The sequence below is a fragment of the Homarus americanus genome, unplaced genomic scaffold (genome assembly GCF_018991925.1).
Source record: "Homarus americanus isolate GMGI-L3 unplaced genomic scaffold, GMGI_Hamer_2.0 scaffold48354, whole genome shotgun sequence".
NCBI lineage: Eukaryota > Metazoa > Arthropoda > Malacostraca > Decapoda > Nephropidae > Homarus > Homarus americanus.
Window position 1 is genome coordinate 1,387,478 of NW_024723833.1, and position 19,011 is coordinate 1,406,488.

The window sequence follows — 19,011 nt, forward strand, 5'->3', positions numbered from 1 at the left end:
ATGAAATTTTTCTCAATGCTTATTTCAGTACTCGCCATTTATTGGTTTCTCAGGTGATTGGTTGGTGTTTTTATGTTCTTCTGGGTGTACTTAATTACTGAAATTAATCCCACCAAATTTCAAGTGTGAGAGAAAATCATATTTGGGTGAAAAAACGTGTTGTATGCATTTTTCTATATACAGTTTCAGTAATGTAGGTCAACTTATACTATGTAATACTAATTGCTAGGTTTATTGCTTATTCCATCTATCACATGAATACATTAATCAAAAATTATTTTTCGATATTTAAACTTATAAAATAACAGCATCAGTAATAAAGAATTTATTACTATCTCACACAGTTCACAAGATCATATTAGTGCAGCATCAGTATTGATTGACAAGGTTGATGGCATTTTGCCACTGTTTACCCAGAGTCAGTAAATAAAGTACAGTAGTTGACTAAATTTAAGCTACTTTCACAATGTTGGGCCAACGTTGGTAAATCGTTGGAAAAAAGTAACGGCATTACCTAAAGTGGTGGAAAATTGAATAAAATTCTGTAAATTTTGAGATCTACAAGCATTTTCAAACACTGGGCCAACAGACGATTGGAAGAACATGTGACCAAAATTTCACAATGACTGAGTACCTCGTGTGACATGTTGTCTTTAATTCAGTGCAGTACTAATACTTGAAATTTTTTTGTAGCTACATATCCGTCACTCCAGATAAACGATACCGTCACGAACAATTATATATATATATATATATATATATATATATATATATATATATATATATATATATATATATATATATAAAAATGCAAACAACCCAAGCCAAACAAACACCTGATAGTGTACAGTGTACATCCTCTTAAATTTCGCGGTCTTTGATTATTCATGGATGACATCCATGATATACCCAAAATTGTCTGCAGGTGCTCTTAAAGTTTTTCGGCCCATGACGCAGCTCCGACCTGCCTTCAACTTTATCATCACCATCACCATTCATCCTATTCATCATGATTTTCATAGAGTCAGGGGAGAGGAGCAGGCTCTACACAAACGGGTAAACCTCGAGATACAATATCCCAATCAGCGATATTCCGCTTTAACGATGGTAATAAATTAAGACCATCTCACTATATACGATCAAAGTAACTCACTTTAACGATATCCATCGAATAGCCATTGGTTGGATTTGTTTGTTATCTTTAGTGCAAACTGTGGGTTGCATATACAGTACAGGGTACTCAAATTAATCGCTGTCTTGCAAGGATTCCAGCAATGCACATTAATTTTTTTTACCTTAATTCAACGACGTTTTGTAATGAAACAATATTTAACCCTATGTATGATGCATCTGTACCTTCACTTGTAAGCCTACCCACGCGCCGCCACACGGCGCACTACAGCCGTGTTTGTTTCTCTGTCAATCATAAACCCGTCATCGCATGGCTCCATGATTATTGTCCAGCATCGTACATTGGACTTATCATCGGTGTTTTTTTCTTACATAGGAAGAAGACAGAACTAACATTTAGATTGAATTGTGTTACGATATTTTGTGATTTTGTGATTGTAATAATTTGTGTACAGTATAAACTGTCATGTCCCAAAGTGGTGTATACGAATAATGATTTTACTCTGACTTAAAATTATTTAGTAAAAAACTGACTATTACAATTAGCTGTAAAAAAATTATAAATATTCTGATTACAGTATACTGTACAATATATTTTTATTTGATAATTTTAGCACTAAAACACAGAGAACAATACCAACGAACCAATAATACTGAGCAAGTATATGTGTACCATAATTATTATAACAATACCACTGAACTAATACTGTTGTATCCACAAAACTAAGTCAGGGCTTTGCCCCAATAGATGAAGTTGAAGAGAAGAACGATGACAGGGATCAGGATACGACCACTCAGGAAGATGGCCAGACTAAGAGACATCCGAGGTTCCCCTGTGTTTTGGTTCCCTGTTGTGGGTTTCATCTGGAAGTAACAAGTGTTTGTGTGTATAAGGTGTAAAAAAATAAATAAAAACAAAATAAATAAAAAACTTTCTTGGTTTAGTGCAGAGCGGACGTACAGGTGCTGATCTCCAGATACTCAGCAAGCAGCAGCTATCAAATCACCCCTCCCCTCGGTGTGGTTGTTCCACCGTTGGAAAGCATAACCGATAATCTACTCATTTACTGCCGAGAGGAACCCAATCTTACAATCAGGTCTGAAATTGAACCTGTGACCATTTACTCGTGAGGAGAACGCTCTACCAATTTGTGGGGTGAATAGGATACTAAGAATAATATAACTGGTATTATGAGATATGAAAGAGAAAAGCATTTGACAGCTGTAGGAATACGAGTAGCTTGAGAAAATAAAAACCTATATATATTAGTAAGTAAAAAAGCATATACTGTACAGTATATAAATATGAGGTGGATTGTAGGAAAACGAGGGAAAGACTGAGGAGATAGAACACAGGAACGAGGAAAATGTAGCATACATGCATGATTGGAAATCTGGTGTTAAGTGGCATGTGTGTGTGTGCTGCTGAAGAGTGATGTTGGATTGTGTGAAGTGACTGAAGTAAACCAGATGAAAATCTCTCGGCCTTCTAGAAGGGGAAACACCATAATAGATTAAGAGAACACATGTATGGCAGCAGCTACAGCAACTTAATGAAACAGACAGTAGAGGTACATTATCCTGTTTAGGACGTGGTGGATTACTGTCACAGTAAATGAAAAAAAAACAATGTAATGAGGGAGTAGAAGGTGAGGCTGGTTGCACACATAGTGAAGCACCAGGAGTGGACGGAATCACCATTGAAATGTTATGAATGGGAGGAAGAAAAGTGATAAAGTAGAATAGCAGTAGAAAATTAGGAAAAGAGTGGGATACCATTCGACAAGCAAAAACTTAGCAGAGAATACAGCCTTGCCCAAAATTTTCTTCAGTCCAGATTGCACAGCAATGCAAAGAACTCATGATGAGCTTGAAGCAGAAGAGAGGATTCGATGAAAAACGGGGACCGACTCAGTTGGGTTATATACAAGGAATAGGTAGTGGAGGTAAGTGCACCAGTGCAGAACCAAAGGAATGAACAAGGGAGAACAGCAAGTCATATCCCAGTCCCATAACCTCTCACCCTGATATAGTAGGTGTAGCGGAACTGTTGTATAACAATAGAAGAATTGTGAGTTTAATATACTGGTGTGGTTAATTATGCTAGACAGGAGCTTAGAGGGTGCAAGTGGAAATAGTTTTGAAGAATCGAAACAGTACAAAATTAACTGAAGGGTAGAAACTTACTCTTTGTTGGGTGTATTTAAGATTATAAGAATGAAGGACACTGCAGCGGGTCTATTGGCCAATATCAGGCAGCCCTGTTTACTCCCAACTCCTTTCGATCATAATGTATATCCGCCCAGCCTATATTTGAAGCTACCCAGCTTGTCCAGGTTAATGATGAATTTTTGTAACTTGTTACACTCCTCCACTACTCTATTTCCAAACCAGTGTTTACCTATCTCGCGCCCAAATCTAAATTTGTTTATTTTAAAACCATTGTTACGAGTTCGCTCCTGATTTGATAGTTTGAGTACCTTTGTTATATCACCTTTGTTTAACCCCGACTTCCATTTATACACCTCAATCATGTCGCCCCTCACTCTACGTCTCTCGAGGGAGTGCAAATTAAGATGCTTTAACCTACCTCTGTATTCAAGGTTCCTAATGGCCAGGATTATTCTTGTCATCCTGCTCTGAATTCTCTCTAGGGACACTATATCCATTCTGTAGTACGGTGACCAAACTGAACCGCGTAATCCAAGTGAGATCTCACAAGCGCAAGATACAGTTTGAGGATAACCTCGCTAGTCTTTTGCACTGACACTCCATTGCATAAACCAAGTACTTTGTTAGCCTTGTTTCAAGTAAATGTTGATTGTTGTCTTCGTTTAAGTTTCCTATTCATCATTACTCTTACATCTTTCATACAGTCGGATTTCTCTATAACATCATTGTTCATCTAGTATCTGGTTTCTCTGCTTTCATCTCCGAGACTAATTACTTGACATTTGTCCACATTTAATTTCATCTGCAATTTTTCAGACCATGCAAAAAAAAATTATATTCCTGTAGCTTTGTGGAGTCTTCGTCAGATTTAATTACGTGCCCTATTTTAGTGTCGTCAGCAAATTTACTTATGTTGCTGTCTACGCCTATATCTATGTCGTTTATGTATATAATAAATAGTAATGGCCCAAATACTGAGCCTTGGCGTACTCCACTAGTAACATTACCCCAAGCGAATTTAGTGCCGTTAATGCTTACTCACTGTTTCCTGTCCTATAACCAGGTCCTTATCCGTTTTAGAATATCTCCTCCAATTCCATGAGCCTCCACTTTTCTAATAAGTCTTTCATGGGGGAATCTGTCGAAGGCTTTGCTAAAGTCGAGGTGTACCACATTGCAGTTTATTAACACAAAGAAATTTGAGAGCCTTAATAGACAACGCAACAGTGCTGAACTTAGCCAACACCCTGTTATTGGGACCTTTATCTACTGTATAGTGACATCGAGTGGAGGAGTGAAATTACACCAAATGACCTTAATAATCCTGTAACTCTAACTCTTTTTTGTAGAATCTCTTAAAAGACAATTTCCTATTCCACCAACATGTTAAAGATCCGACTCACTACAGAGAGAACAAAACACCAAAACCACTGAACCTCATCATAACTAATGAGCAGGGTATGGTGGCCAAGCTGGAACATCTAGCCCCCGTTGTCACTAGCAATAACATGGTTGAAGGATGCATTAAAAGTGAGGGGCTGGACATCCAGGATAGAGCAGAGTACGAGAATAAAATATTTATATAGGTACCAACATTTAATCATACCCCAGAACCTTTACTTCAACATCTTAGATATGTATAGGTATACCTAAATTAATATACTGTACACTGAAAAAGATAAACAAAGAAAAGTTTGTAGTACACATACCACTGCATTGTGGAGGACTCACCTGTATGACTACATTCTTCCTCCTAAAGTGGAAGACGGTATCGAGGGAACAGAACTCGACCAGCGTCTGAAGCACAATCATGACAAAGATGATCACCACGGAAAAGAAGAGCCATACATCCACTAGTTTAAAGTATGATGTTTTGGGCAGCGAGTTGGATGTCTGGAGAAGAGTTACCAAGAATTATGGGAATGCGGTTAAATTTTATATGATGAGACAGAATTATGATGAAAGTTTATGACAAAAGACAGAGACTTTGAGGAGTATTGAGCATCTATTGGAAATTAAGGTAGAAGGTTACACATCTAGTGGAAGATGGTAAAATATGAGAGGAGTCAGAGATTGTGCAAAGTGTTGGACATCTCGAGAAGAAGGATGCAGAGAAATTAGAGATTACTGAAATCTGTGGAATGATGAAGAGATTTGGAATTATGTGGAATATCCTGGGGAGAAAATGTGTTATGGAAGTTGGACGTCAAGCAACTGAGAGTGAGTATGGTTGGTCATTTAAGAAAAGGAATAAGTAAAAGTGCATCAAGAATGACCCAGAACATAGGACTCTCCCCACCACAATTTAACTGTTATAACCAAAAGACGTTCTGCTGGAGTACCTGGGTGAAGAGTGAGGCATGGGGTACCTGGATGAAGAGTTAGGCATGAGGTACCTGGGTGAAGAGTGAGGCATGGGGTACCTGGGTGAAGAGTGAGGCATGGGGTACCTGGGTGAAAAGTTAGGCATGGGGTACCTGGGTGAAGAGTGAGGCATGGCATACCGGGGTGAAGAGTGAGGCATGGCATACCTGGGTGAGGGGTGAAGAGTGAGGCAACAATTTGACGAAGAGTGAGGCATTCAGTACCTGGGGTGAAGAGTTAGGGCATGGGGGTACCTTAAGTGAAGAGTGGGAGGGCATGGGCACACCTGGGGTGAAGAGGAGGCATGGGCACTGGTGAAGAGTGAGGGCATGGCACACCTGGGTGAGGGGGCAGAGGAGGCATGGCATACCTGGTGAGGCAGGCATGGGGGTACCTGGGTGAGGGTGAGGCATGGGCACCTGGGTGAAGAGGAGGCACTGGGAAGAGTGAGCATGGTGAAGAGGAGGCATGGCATACCAAGAGGGTTAAGAGGAGGCATGGCATACCTGGTGAAGAGGAGGCATGATCTAAAGAAGAGTGAGGCATGGCATACCTGGGCACGAGTAAGGAGTGTGAGGCATTACGTACTTGGGAGAAGAGCGAGGAGAGGACGAGGAGAGCGGTGAGGGCGACGACAATGCGAGGTTGAAAGATGGTAGGGTTGAAGTAGAAAGTGGTGTAGGCGGTGAAAGATGAGGGGAGGGCGGTAGGGATATAGAGCGTCAGCACGTAGAACTCATACCTCCTGGAGAAGCGCACACTCACCCGCACAGCCGAGAATTCTCCTCTTGAATAGCTTTAGGTTCACCCCACCTGCTGGGTGGCAGGAGTAATGTCATGAACAAATTTAAACAATAATAACCTTCTATTCTACATAACTACTGCCCTTATAATGAAAGGCAATAACAAGAATTAGAATAAAAATAAAATAACATTAATGCTGTAATTATTATAACATGAAGCACATAAATACAATTAAATACGAAAGAATTGTAATTTTTGTATGCAGGATTGGCCATTGCTATAGCCTTCAGGAGCAGGGGTCACCAAACTACGGCCGGATCCGGCCCGCGACGTCAGTTCATCAGGCCCGCCGACGGTACTTGAATTTGCTTGATAAAACGTATGGAACACGAGACGTTGTGATACAATTTAAATTTAAATTTAAATATTATGCTGCCCGCGCTCGTCATTCTTTCAGTTATCCAGCCCACTGTGAAAAAAAGTTTGGTGACCCCTGGTCTAGAGAGACATGCAAGAATCAACGTACTGATGGTGTACTCAATGAGGTTCAGTTCACCAGAGTAGGTGACGTTGACGGGCACGAGAGAGAGGTATGACGCCGACGCTGACACCAACCTGAACGACAGAGAACACACCTGAAACATTAATTTAACAGTGAATCATTAAAATAATATTTATTCAATATTTATTAATTAAAAACTGTGCATTAATACAGATAACTTTTCTATACGAGGACAAATGTTCAGCACATTCTGCTTCTTACAGTGCTGTTGATACACAGATAATGTTTTAAAAGTCCATTTGAGTTTTTGGCTATACATGTACTGGTAAGCCTGATGAATGAAACTCTTCAAGACACCAACTGAGAGAATTGCCTGCATGGAACAGCTCGGCGCCATCAACCCCCTCAGTATCACATTTGTTCCCAGCTATGTTTATAAATTCTAACCATTACCATGAACAGCAGATTTATATTATAACTGACCATTCTCCTTGGTTACTATCATCATCAACGTTTTACGGCCGTTTTCTACGACTGCTATAGGTAAATGTGAACCTTTGGAAATTTGTATTCTTATTAACAAAATATGAACACAGTATAAATTACTTGGGTAAGCAACATAAACAAAAATGTTAGAGAGGAATCAACCGTGAAACACTCACACAGAACCCGAAAAGCAATTAATTGAGTCTATGGGACATGAACTAAAGACCAGATTTGTCCTGGAGAGGGAGACATTGGTGGAAGAACACTATTTATGCTATATCCCTCAAACTATACTTCTTTCAGAAGTAAGGTAATGAATTCACCGAGTCTATGGTAACTCCTCTAGTGGAAACCATGTTTTTTAGACTACCAAAACATCAGGAATTTAAAGAAAATAAATCTGAAATTATTACTGTAACCAGTATACCTGTATAGTACTCAACACTCCAAAACATGCATATACCACAACACATCTTCACATTAGATGACGAATGAATAAAACTGCCTAAATTTATTTCAAGTACTTTCAAAAAAGAAAACCAAGAACATGGACCAGCAACAAAGTCGAGCAAGAATCCCCCAAAACACATCTTCAGATTAACTTCTGAATAAACTAAAGACTGATACTGGAAATACCATTAGACAGCCGAGTTGACAAGAAGATTTTTAAGTTTGCCATTGCTGGTTAAATAAAGAAGTACCAAAAGTTAGTCACCTACGTAGGTAATTTCCGATTATTCTTAATTAAGTACATTCAGCTTTGTTTCTTTTTCATGTTATTTATATTCACATTTTGGGAGAATATGTTATATGCCTGTACAACACTTTTATTTCAATCCTTTTTTTTTCAGAATATTGTGCTACTTTTTGTATGAACGTGGAAGTCATGGTGATGTATCCAAGCTCTGGTGCATCAGTCCCAGGTGTGCCACAATAGGTACACTGTACTAACATTTTTAAAAATTAATTGTGCACTAGGCAACATTAGCTTCACTATAGGTCCTATTCCATTAAATAGAAGCTCACCTGAGTATCAAAAGTGAAGGGGGTTTGATAGGCTCACCTGAGAGTCAAATGGGAACTTGGCCAGCTGAAACTCGCAGGTGTAGGTAACAGTGTAGAGTTGACTCATCTCGAGGCTGTTCTCATGGCCAGAGAATATGTTTACTGTGAGAGAGTGAAGGGGGTCAGTCAAATACACACTCGAACATGAACATTATTTTGAGAAAATGGAAACCATGATTTTTCATGATCCTATCTTTTGACTTTGTCATCTCATTTTCATAAAAATTACAAATGTAGTATCAAATGAAGTATCAATAGTGTGTGAATGTTACTTAATCTCAAATTCATATAATACAACAGTTTATAGACTATGTCTCCTGCTGTTCCCCATCACTTCCCAGTTTCTGCCAATTATTTCCCATCAGTTTCTCTACCTACTTTATTCTCTCCATGTCCCTAACCACTGCCCCCTGAAAGCAACTCTGAGGGCTCTCTCCACTAGCCTCTCCTCCATCCTACGCTCACCTTCAACAGGGTAGTGTGTGGGGCTAGGCCTGGAAGGTCCTTCCCTCACTCCTTCAACACGAGCACCCTGTTCCAAATTGGTGAACACATTGCCTTGAGCATTACTGAAAAACACACGTGGGGTCCAGATGGCTGCTACAGACTCCTCTGTAAGTAAATTAAGACTAAGGTCTTCCTTAAGATTGAGAAAGTTTAGTCTAACGTCTCGCCAGCGGAGAGCTAGCTTGAAGGTGGCCATCATGGTGAGGTCCTGGGTGATGATGGACGGAAAGGCCATTATTTCGGCGAAGAATGTGATGGGGAGTGTGTGGCTATGGGAGAGTGGTGGTGGAGGGATGGTGGTGCTGTAGCCCTGGGGAACCTCCACCAGAGAACAGCTCGACTCATCACTTTGATCCGGACAGTCGACGCGCAGGTCACAACGCTGCCATAGCTCGATACAAGATCCATCAGCACAGGTGAACTGGCCAATGCCACACACAGAGATAGTGAGTGGCACAGTAGTGCCGGGTGACATTCCACATACTTCACTCCCCAGTACCCAATTGTTGGTGCCAAAGGGGTACATCCCTTCCTTCGCAGGAGTCCAGCTGGCCATGGCACCCTCCACCTGTTCATATGTACTCGTTGTAAAACTTCAGTTTATGTATAGGTCTGCAATTGCAATTTTTTTCACATTTTAATAGCTTGAACCACAAACATATATTAATCAAAATTAGGTGACCCTAGAAATTAAAAAACAGGCAAATGCTAATTTAATCATGTTTAATTAGCCATGGGAACCTGATATTATCTAATTACAGTATGTTCACCATTTCTGGAGTGAACATTAACTTAAAAATGGATGATTACTTTTAAGAGACAAAACCTAATGCAGGAAAACACAAGTTAGGTTTGTACATAAAATTAGGTAGACTGTGACAGACAAGGAATTGCTATGTTAGGGTACAGTTTTTGACCCTTAGTTCTGTCCAACATAGATAGTACACAAACATGCATGACAGCGAGCTCTTATAAAGTCATCTCTTAATTAAGGGGACAGTTGTCTTGTGGTCTCAAAACTACAGTTTTATATCTACTCTCTAATTATGTTTATATTTTATCTAAAACTTCTGTCTCAAAAATTATGAGTCAATTAGATGGAGGGATGACGCACCTTCAGACTGGTGAGCAACCATGAGTGGGTATCAGGGTTCCAGTTTATGACAGAGTGAAGAAAGCCAGCCAGGTGAGGACGGTCGCTGGCATTCTGGTTAAGGAAATAGAGGGTGTTGAAGGGTGAGCCATCACAAAGTGCAGCCCCCTTCATGTGCAAGGTGGAGCGGCGGGAGAACTCACAGGTCATGCAGAATCTGTAGGAGTCGAGGCAAGTGATGTCTGACCAGTGGGCCGGGTACTTGCCACTCAACATGACCAAACAGTTCTCTGAGGTACCCCCATTGGGCCCCGCACCCCGCCACGGGCCCTCCCAGGTGAGGCGCTGTCCTGAGCCCCAGGTTATCCACTGACCTTCCCTCAGCTGATCGTGGGCTCCCAGCCACATGAAAGAAGCACCCTGCCCCCCTGAGCAGTTCTCTGCCATGCTGCTGGACGCCTCATATACCCGAGTGTTTTCCTCGCTGGATAAGGGCACCGCAACCTGCCCTCCCACCACCTGCAACAACACCACACACTAGCTTACTATACTTACACATATGACACTTTCTTAGTACGGTACACCTCCCTTAATAACATCAACTTAAGTTAGTACAACTACACACCAACATTTACGGTAGTAACTTTTATTAAATATACCGGTAAAGAAATTATTACCGAATGTGGAAAATACTTAGTATAATACTAAATGAATGACACAGCTTTTAGCTCCACTCTAAAAAAAAAAAGATCAATAAATTGTATGCAAATACTATAGACAAATACGTCTATTAGGTTTAACATGCAAAGTTTTTAGTAGTTAATAATGAGAAAACTGCTGCAAGATCAGAGTATACAGTATTAGAGGAATATTTGTTTGGTTTCAGCAATGGAGTGTGTAGTTACTTTATGTGAACAAATTTAGAGAGAAAGATCTGGAAAGAGTATATAGAAAAAACAATATGAGTGGCAGTGAAAATGTACAGCATAGGAAAATGGGACACTGTAGTACAATATACCACTCTGAATGTTTCCTGGGAGAGTGAAGTACAGTATGTGGCTGAAGTGTCAGAAAGAAGAAAATAGTTGCCAGTGAGAGTAGAACTACAACAAATTGCCAGAGATGTTCAACATTTTCTAGGATGAGGTAATAAAAGAGGTCAAACCAAGAGTAATAAAGAAGGATGCAAAGTTAGTACTGGAGGCTAGTCAGTTGGTTAGGTGCGTGTGAAGTATCCAGCTCACCTGATCTTGCATACCATTGTTAACCCCTAGCCTTTTTTTTTCAGGAATTCAAGACTATAGTTTCAGCATTACCTTGATCTCTCACTGTTTCATTATGTTAAAAATGTATATTGTGTAGTTAGCAAAGTTGAAGGTTTTTTTTTTTTACAGGGGGATTAGCCCATCCGGGCACAGGTCATGACCCTTCAAGGCCTGGGGCGAAAAATGTAGTAATATTAATAAATATGTATAATATTATTATTATTATTATTATTATTATTATTATTATCGTTATTATTTTTATTTTTGGATTTTTTATTATAAATTTTACTTATTATTATTATTATTAAGTAAAATTTATAATAAAAAATCAAAAAATAAAAATAATAGCGATAACAATAGTAATAATAATAATAATAATAATAATAATAATAATAATAATAATAATAATAATAATAAAGAAAAAAAAGCAACCTGGGACTTGGTCACAATTTTTGTGATGCAGTATGGCAGCAGAGTCTACCATAAGACAGTACTGCACTGGTGAATAAAGTTAATGTATGTATGTACACTCTCAACAAAAACTTCTCGAACACCTGGGCACGATGATGTGACAATGAGCAAAATAGTTTCAGATTCTTCGTTTATTTTTCAGATTGCATAGTGCTTAAAGCGATCGAAAAGTTTTTGGTGAGTGAATCTTTACCTTAATACAGTACTTATGACATCTCCTTCCCTTTCCCTGCTTCTGAGGCAATAGGGTTTTATGGTGATTGCATGTTTGTGTTAGTTATTTATCCTACCAGCTCTACACTGATTTTTCAAAGTGTCATCCATCCTTCCTTTTGTTTAGGGACGTTATTATCACAGTTTATAGTGTACCAACATACCAAACAAACACGTACACATATATACTGTTTGTGTACTTTTCATTCATTACCTGTTTGCTTACCAGTGAGCGGGATATATAGTACAGAATATTCAGCAAGGTATACTACTACAGTACAATACCTGATTTATAGTGGCTTGTCGGAGAGAAGCGTACAGTAGCTTGAAATGATACATCTATTCACAAAGGACTTCGTAAAAAAATATCCGAAAATAATATAATTCTGTAGCAACCAGATTACTGAGACTACACAGTTGTTGTGGAAGCCGATGATGGTGAAGAGGAAAAGGCAAACATTAGTATCAAGTCAAGGTCAACTTACAACAGTAAACAGAGGAAAGTGTGAAGGGAAATTATCCCCAAAAATTGGTGTCGTTGTAATGTTTTTGTCCGTTCGTTACCTTACTTGAGGAGGAGCTGAACCTGGAACTGAATGTAGTCTTCTTAACTTATCGGGTTACCAGTCATTCAAACAACTACTAAGATCTTACTCTTAATACTGTACAGTCTGATTTAATATCCTCTTGTGACTCTATAACATTATCCAGGTAGACTGAGGGCCTTAGGACTATCAGCCCTTCAGATAAGGCACAATAGGGCAGATCTCATTGAAACATTCAAAATCCTGACAGGGATGAAAAACGTGAACCTGAATCATTTCTTTGTGATGTCAAGCACCACCAACACGAGAGAAGATAACTACAAGCTCGCCAAGTTATCGTGCAGAACGAACATAAGGAAACAGTTCTTCACACAAAGGCTGGTAGACCTATGGAACGGTCTATCAGCCCAAGCTATAGAATGAAGAACAGTACTGGGCTTTAAAACTGCCCTTGACAAAATTGTCAAGAACAATTAAGGCATTCTAAATAGGCCACTGGCCTCCTCTCGGCATGGCCACCTCTAGTGGTGGTCTTTAGGTAAATTAAGTTACTCAAGTCTTTCTTGGTAAATATGGTGTTAAGTCATTACACATAGGCCACGTTAATGTACAGCATTGTACTCAAGGGTTAAAGTAGTGTACCTGGCAGAAGTGTATGGCGGCAGTGAGCGTAAAGCGGTCTGGGAAGATGACTAGCATTCGGGTGGAGGTGTCACAAACTTCTGAGAGGCTCCGTACCCTCCACCTGACATCCCCATTCAGCTTCCACTGCTGCAACGACCATGCCATCGCCTCCCCCTCTTGTAGGTTGTCACATGCCGCCACCTTAGGGTATAAAAAAATTACCTTTTCTTTTTATATCACAAACTGCCCTCAACATCTACCCGAGGAGGACATATCTATTTAACAATGACTACCACACATGGAGTGTACCCTGATGTCATCACCTGGTTACCTGAGGATGCGTTTATATTTACTACACAAAGGCATCTTCCGTGGAAATAGGAACATAGGAAGGAGGAAACTGCAGCGGGCCTATTGGCCCATAATTGGCAGCCCCATTTACACCCAACCCCTATCGCTCATATATCTGTCCAACCTATATTTGAAGCTATCAAGCGTGTTCGAATTAATGACGATGTTCGGTAACTTGTCCCATTCATCCACTACTCTATTTCCAAACCATTGTTTACCTATCTCACATCTAAATCTATATCTGTCCAATTTAATTAAAACCATTGATACGCGTTTGCTCCTCGTAAGATAGTTTAGGTTCTTTTGTTACATCACCTGTTTTTAACCAAACTTCCATTTACACACCTCGATCATATCGCCCCTCGCTCTACGTCTCTCGAGGGAGCGCAAATTCAGATGCTTTAATCCGTCTATACTGATGGTTCCTAATGCCCGGGATTAGGCTTGTCATCCTCCTCTGAATGCCTTCTGGATACGATGACCAAAACTGAACAGAGTAATCCAAGTGAGGTCTCACTAGCTACTGGATGTCATACTCTATACAGTGTTAAATAATCTACCATGTCACCCACTCATACTTCAATGTTGCATATAATTATATGAAGTCTACATGACTCACCTTAGTGATAGTGTAACTCACCTTAGTGATAGTGTAACTCACTACATGGCGAACACCTCAGCCAAAACCTCCCTCTTCGTCGACTTCAAGGGTGCTTTTGATAAAACCAATAGTGAAGTGATCCTTGAGGGTCTCACTCACATTGATGTGAAGAGCAAACTCCTCACGTGGATTGCTGACTACCTCTCCCGTCGACGGGCCCGTGTCCGGTTTCAGGGCCGCCTCAACGACATCTTTGCTGAGCGCGCCCTAGACGGTCACATCATAAGCTACGCTGATGATATCCTCCTCCAAATTACTACAGTGCAACATGAACAACCTATACTCTCCACGTTCGCCCGGACCTGTCAAACACTCGGGCTAGTCATCTCACACACTAAAACCAAGTTCATCTCACACTTCCGGCGTCAGACTCCGCTGACTCTGCAAGGACAAGACATCGATCAAGTAAACACCTACAGGTACCTTGGTCTACCCGTGCGAGCCACTACCAGCGCCACCACCTCTGCTGTCGCCGCCCACGTCATCTCCCAGTGCCGCCAACGAACGAGGCCCCTCCAGTCCCTTACCCACGGCCTCAAAGGAGCCTCTGTCAGGGTCCTACGCCTCATTGCTATCGTCAGAGCTGTCATAGATTATGCCTCTCCTGTCCTTGTAGTTGCCTCCCAACACGAGAAACAAAGCATAGAGAAAATCCAAAACAGAGCGATGAGACTCATCCTCGGCTGCCCTATGACCACCAGAATAGAAGTCATGCAGCGTGAACTGATCCTGCTTCCATTCTGCGATCGAATTACTGCTCTCAATGCCATCCTTGGTGTTAAACTCCTTCGCAGTGAGAAACCGACTCCCATCTCACATCTTGACTCCCTCCTGCGCCGGCCTGCCCCCATTACCTCTCCCTCCCTCTCTCAACACTGGCCCGTCCACACTGCTGCTGACATCCTGCGTTATCACCTCTACACCCCCTCGACCTCTCTCCCTCCCGAGTACACTCATCCACCTCTACCGCCGTGGACCTCCCCGTGTGTTGATGTTGTCGTCCACACCTTCCCTGGTTGTAAATCCACCCAACTGCGGTATATGCTCAAACTTAACTGCCTTGAGCAGATTGATGATGTCGCCTCTTCTCTTACGACCTACCTCCCTCCTATCCTCGTCTACTGTGATGGGTCTGTCACCACGCTGGGCTGCGCTGGGGCAGCTGTATGGATTCCTGAGCGCCAGGCCCGCAAGAAAATCAGGGTCCACGACTGGGCCTCCTCCAATGACACTGAAAGCATAGCCATCCTCGCGGGCATTCATGAGGGGGTGATCTATGCTCACACTGAACGCCGGAACCTCATGATAATCAGTGACAGCACTTCTGCGCTGGCGAGGCTCAAATTACCCTCCCCCTCCTCCCCTGCCGCCCAACACACCCTAGCCGCCGTCGCCAGGCTAGAACAAACTGATGACATCCGTGTCAAGTTTATTTGGATCCCGTCACATAACTGCCTGTGACACTGTTGATCGACTTGCCAAAGAAGCGACACAAGAAGAAGATATTGAAGCCACCCTCGCCCTCTCCCTGAATCATCTCAAATCTCGCATACACGCCACACAACGAGAAGCATTCGACGTAAAATGGACACAACTGAAACAACGGGGCAGCGTCACACTATGCCACTATGACGCTGTAACCGGTGACTCCAACCGCCACTACAAAGATACAAAGAGTATCAATCTCTGGCTCGATCTCAACAGATTATATACATGAGACTGCGCCTAGGGTACAGGTACCTATGGGAGTACATTGGCAACCCTGAGCCTGGCCGCACTGTTTGTAAACTTTGTGGCCAACCCGACTCTCACACCCTCCGTCACTACACCCTCACTTGCCCTATGACCTCCTCCTACAGGTCCCCAACCTTAACGCATGAGTCATAAAGGCAAGCATGAACTCCGCATGCTTCCCAGTTGGGCACTGTAAACGCTTCTGCGTTTCACCTTGCACAGGATGTAAGGGGGTGCCCAATAAACTAGCCCCCTCCGGGGCAATCTGTAAAAAATCTGTTACCAACACCTCTTCCCTCCCTGACCAGCTATCCCGCCTCCTAGTCACAGGCCTGGCACTTGACATTATTAGGGACCTGCCACGCTTTGCTATAAACAGATGAAATGTACCGGGAATTTCCCCCCACACACACACTCATCATTCTGTCACTTTATGTAACTTGCTGACAAAACTCATGACCCTTCAGGCTTCCACGCCCTTAATGCATGAGTCATAAAGGCAAGCATGAACTCCGCATGCTTCCCAGTTGGGCACTGTAAACGCTTCTGCCCTTCACCTTGCACAGGATGTAAGGGGGTGCCCAATAAACTAACCCCCTCCGGGGCAATCTGTAATCTGTGTAACTCACCTTGGCGATGGTATGATGGTCGAGGACTTTGGACCAGTAGTTGAGGTGGGTGATCTCGCCACTGAAGCTTTGGTCACGCTGGAAACCTCCGGCGAGTGAATCTTGTTCCTGACCTATTAACCACAATACTGTACAATAGTTTGTAGATTTAATGAAACTCGAGATATTTCTTTAAATATAAAACCTGACCAGACTTGTGTGTGAAGAACATCTTGAATGACTTACTTGTGAAGGACAACAATCACAGGTGTTTTTTGTTTTATAAATAACATGTCAGATGTTATTTACTCGTTCATGCAAATGTTTGCCAATGACACTAAATTTAGGAGAAACTAACCTACTGTAAGATGTACAGTATACACACCTACTGAAGGAAGACTAGTAGTATACAGTAATCTTGGTAAAAGATGGATAAAACCATACAGGAAATGTAAGGGCGGGGGTGGATGGAGGTATGTGAGACTGACCTATAATATAACTTCCGTTGGCACGGAGGGGCTCGAGGACTGGGGGCAGCGTGCCCTGGGCCCGAGGCTGCCCATTCACGAACACCTGCCACTTGCCACTCGTGTAGTGGTAGGTGAAGCAGAAATGTGTCCAGTACCGCAGTGGCGTCTCCACCGCCGTCTTGGCCCAGATACTGTGTACTGCCACCTTGTAGCTCGTCAGTTGGTGGTCTGTAACACAAGGTCATAACTCTGCTAAATTAATACATAAGAGGCCGCCATGGGCAGCGCACCATTTGTATTCTACAGCTTCGTATCAGTTCCTTCTTAACCAGATATATCATCATCTTCCTTATATAAATAATATTAAGCATGAATTAATAGCTAGGTACCATAAATGGCTTTCATTTACCATGACCAATGAAAATGTACAAACTCAGACCTGACGTACCTATCCTGATCTCATTGTCCTTATCGTCAGCTACGGCGTAGGACATTAGCGTGGACTCTTCGCGAAACCTCCCTAGCAGGAGTCTGTAGCACACGGTGAAGGACATGAGCTTTGGGAAGGGAGTGAGTAAGCTGGCGTAGCTGTGTGAGGACGGCACCCCAGACTCCTGCAGGGCCAACACTAACACTTCATCTCTACCCACGGCTGGCACCTCACTGGACGTTATTATGTCTGTAATGAGAGAGAGAGAGAGAGAGAGAGAGAGAGGTTGCAAGTGATTGAAGACTTAAATGGCTAAATTGGTTGAAAACTAATTGTTCATTAATTTGAAAGAAGTGATACCGTATGTAATTATGTGAAGCTTTAACTTTAGTAATGTTAGGAATATTATTAAACTGACAAAGGAAATTTTTTTTTCCCTCAAATTTTGTTAATACATTAATGACCAGCAAGGACATATTGTGTCGCCACTGTACAACAATATGTAAAATTATTTCATTTTATATTTAAACGGGATAAAATTGCCAAACCTGGTACTAAAACCATTAGTGGCGGTGCTAAGGTAAACAAATTCCAACTGCAGTGCAGTACAGCACAGTACAGCTCAATACAGCACAGTACAGCTCAATACAGCACAGTACAGCTCAATACAGCACAGTACAGCTCAATACAGCACAGTACAGCTCAATACAGTGCAGTACAGCACCAATAGACCAGTGATAGTGGGAGTTTCCTTTACCTCTGTAAGTATAAGTGTTACACCCCACATGTGTGCCGTGCTTTATGTTCATTATCTAAACAAATAAATTGTGCATTTCTTCACGAGTGGCTGACAAAATGCTATCATCTACCACACGTTACAGCAGGATATTTTGATCATTGTAATACAAGAGAAGTAAGAACTCAAGCTGGTTGTATTATTGAAATTCCTCTGCATGTTACTCAAGTGTGTTGCATCATTTAAAGAGCTGAAGTGTGACGAGGTATTACAGGAGAAAAATATTTAGTGACAAAAACCCCAGACAAAAAATATATATATATATATGTTGTTTTATATATATATATATATATATATATATATATATATATATATATATATATATATATATATATATATATATATAGTAAACAACATATTCAGGTGACTTAACAGACGGTTAAGTTCTCACCTGCATCCTGAACACCTGTGGGCACCTGAGCGAGGGAGGTGGCTGAGAACGCCGACCACACCCACACCACCCACATCATTCCACCAACATCTGTAATACAATAATCATTTTAGTATTTACATTGGTCAAATCGGGCGAGTCAGGGCGGGTGGGCGGGCGAGTGTGTGCGGGTAGGCGGGCGAGTGTGTGCGGGTAGGCGGGCGAGTGTGTGCGGGTAGGCGGGCGAGTGTGTGCGGGTAGGCGGGCGAGTGTGTGCGGGTAGGCGGGCGAGTGTGTGCGGGAAGGCGGGCGAGTGTGTGCGGGTAGGCGGGCGAGTCAGTAGTACTGTAGTTCTCATTCAACTTGGTTAATGAGATCACAAGAGATTAGACACCCCAGCTTATTTCAC

The 19,011-nt window shown here is 41.7% G+C and overlaps 1 protein-coding gene across 1 annotated transcript; it reads right to left on the bottom strand.

Moving 5' to 3' along the window:
* Window positions 1-5,420: 5,420 nt before the first annotated feature.
* LOC121863881 lies at window positions 5,421-17,670 on the bottom strand. Its single transcript, XM_042362796.1, has 11 exons — window positions 17,455-17,670; window positions 17,025-17,234; window positions 16,558-16,670; window positions 14,294-14,401; window positions 13,201-13,383; window positions 10,086-10,583; window positions 8,930-9,539; window positions 8,463-8,566; window positions 6,949-7,046; window positions 6,174-6,409; window positions 5,421-5,437 (listed from the first exon to the last, which is right to left on the bottom strand). The coding sequence occupies exons 1-11, from the start codon at window positions 17,558-17,560 to the stop codon at window positions 5,421-5,423; spliced, it is 2,283 nt and encodes a 760-aa protein (XP_042218730.1). The 5' UTR covers window positions 17,561-17,670.
* Window positions 17,671-19,011: the final 1,341 nt, after the last annotated feature.

Bases quoted from the DNA above. Each gene is read 5' to 3' on its own strand.
- LOC121863881 (XM_042362796.1), bottom strand. From the start codon at position 17,560: ATGTCCTTCACCGTGTGCTACAGACTCCTGCTAGGGAGGTTTCGCGAA. The intron at 16,671-17,024 runs GTCAGTCTCACA...TGTGGTTAATAG, and splicing joins CAACGGAAGTTATATTATAG to GTCAGGAACAAGATTCACTC. The intron at 14,402-16,557 runs GTGAGTTACACA...GTGACCGTCTAG, and splicing joins ACCATCATACCATCGCCAAG to GGCGCGCTCAGCAAAGATGT.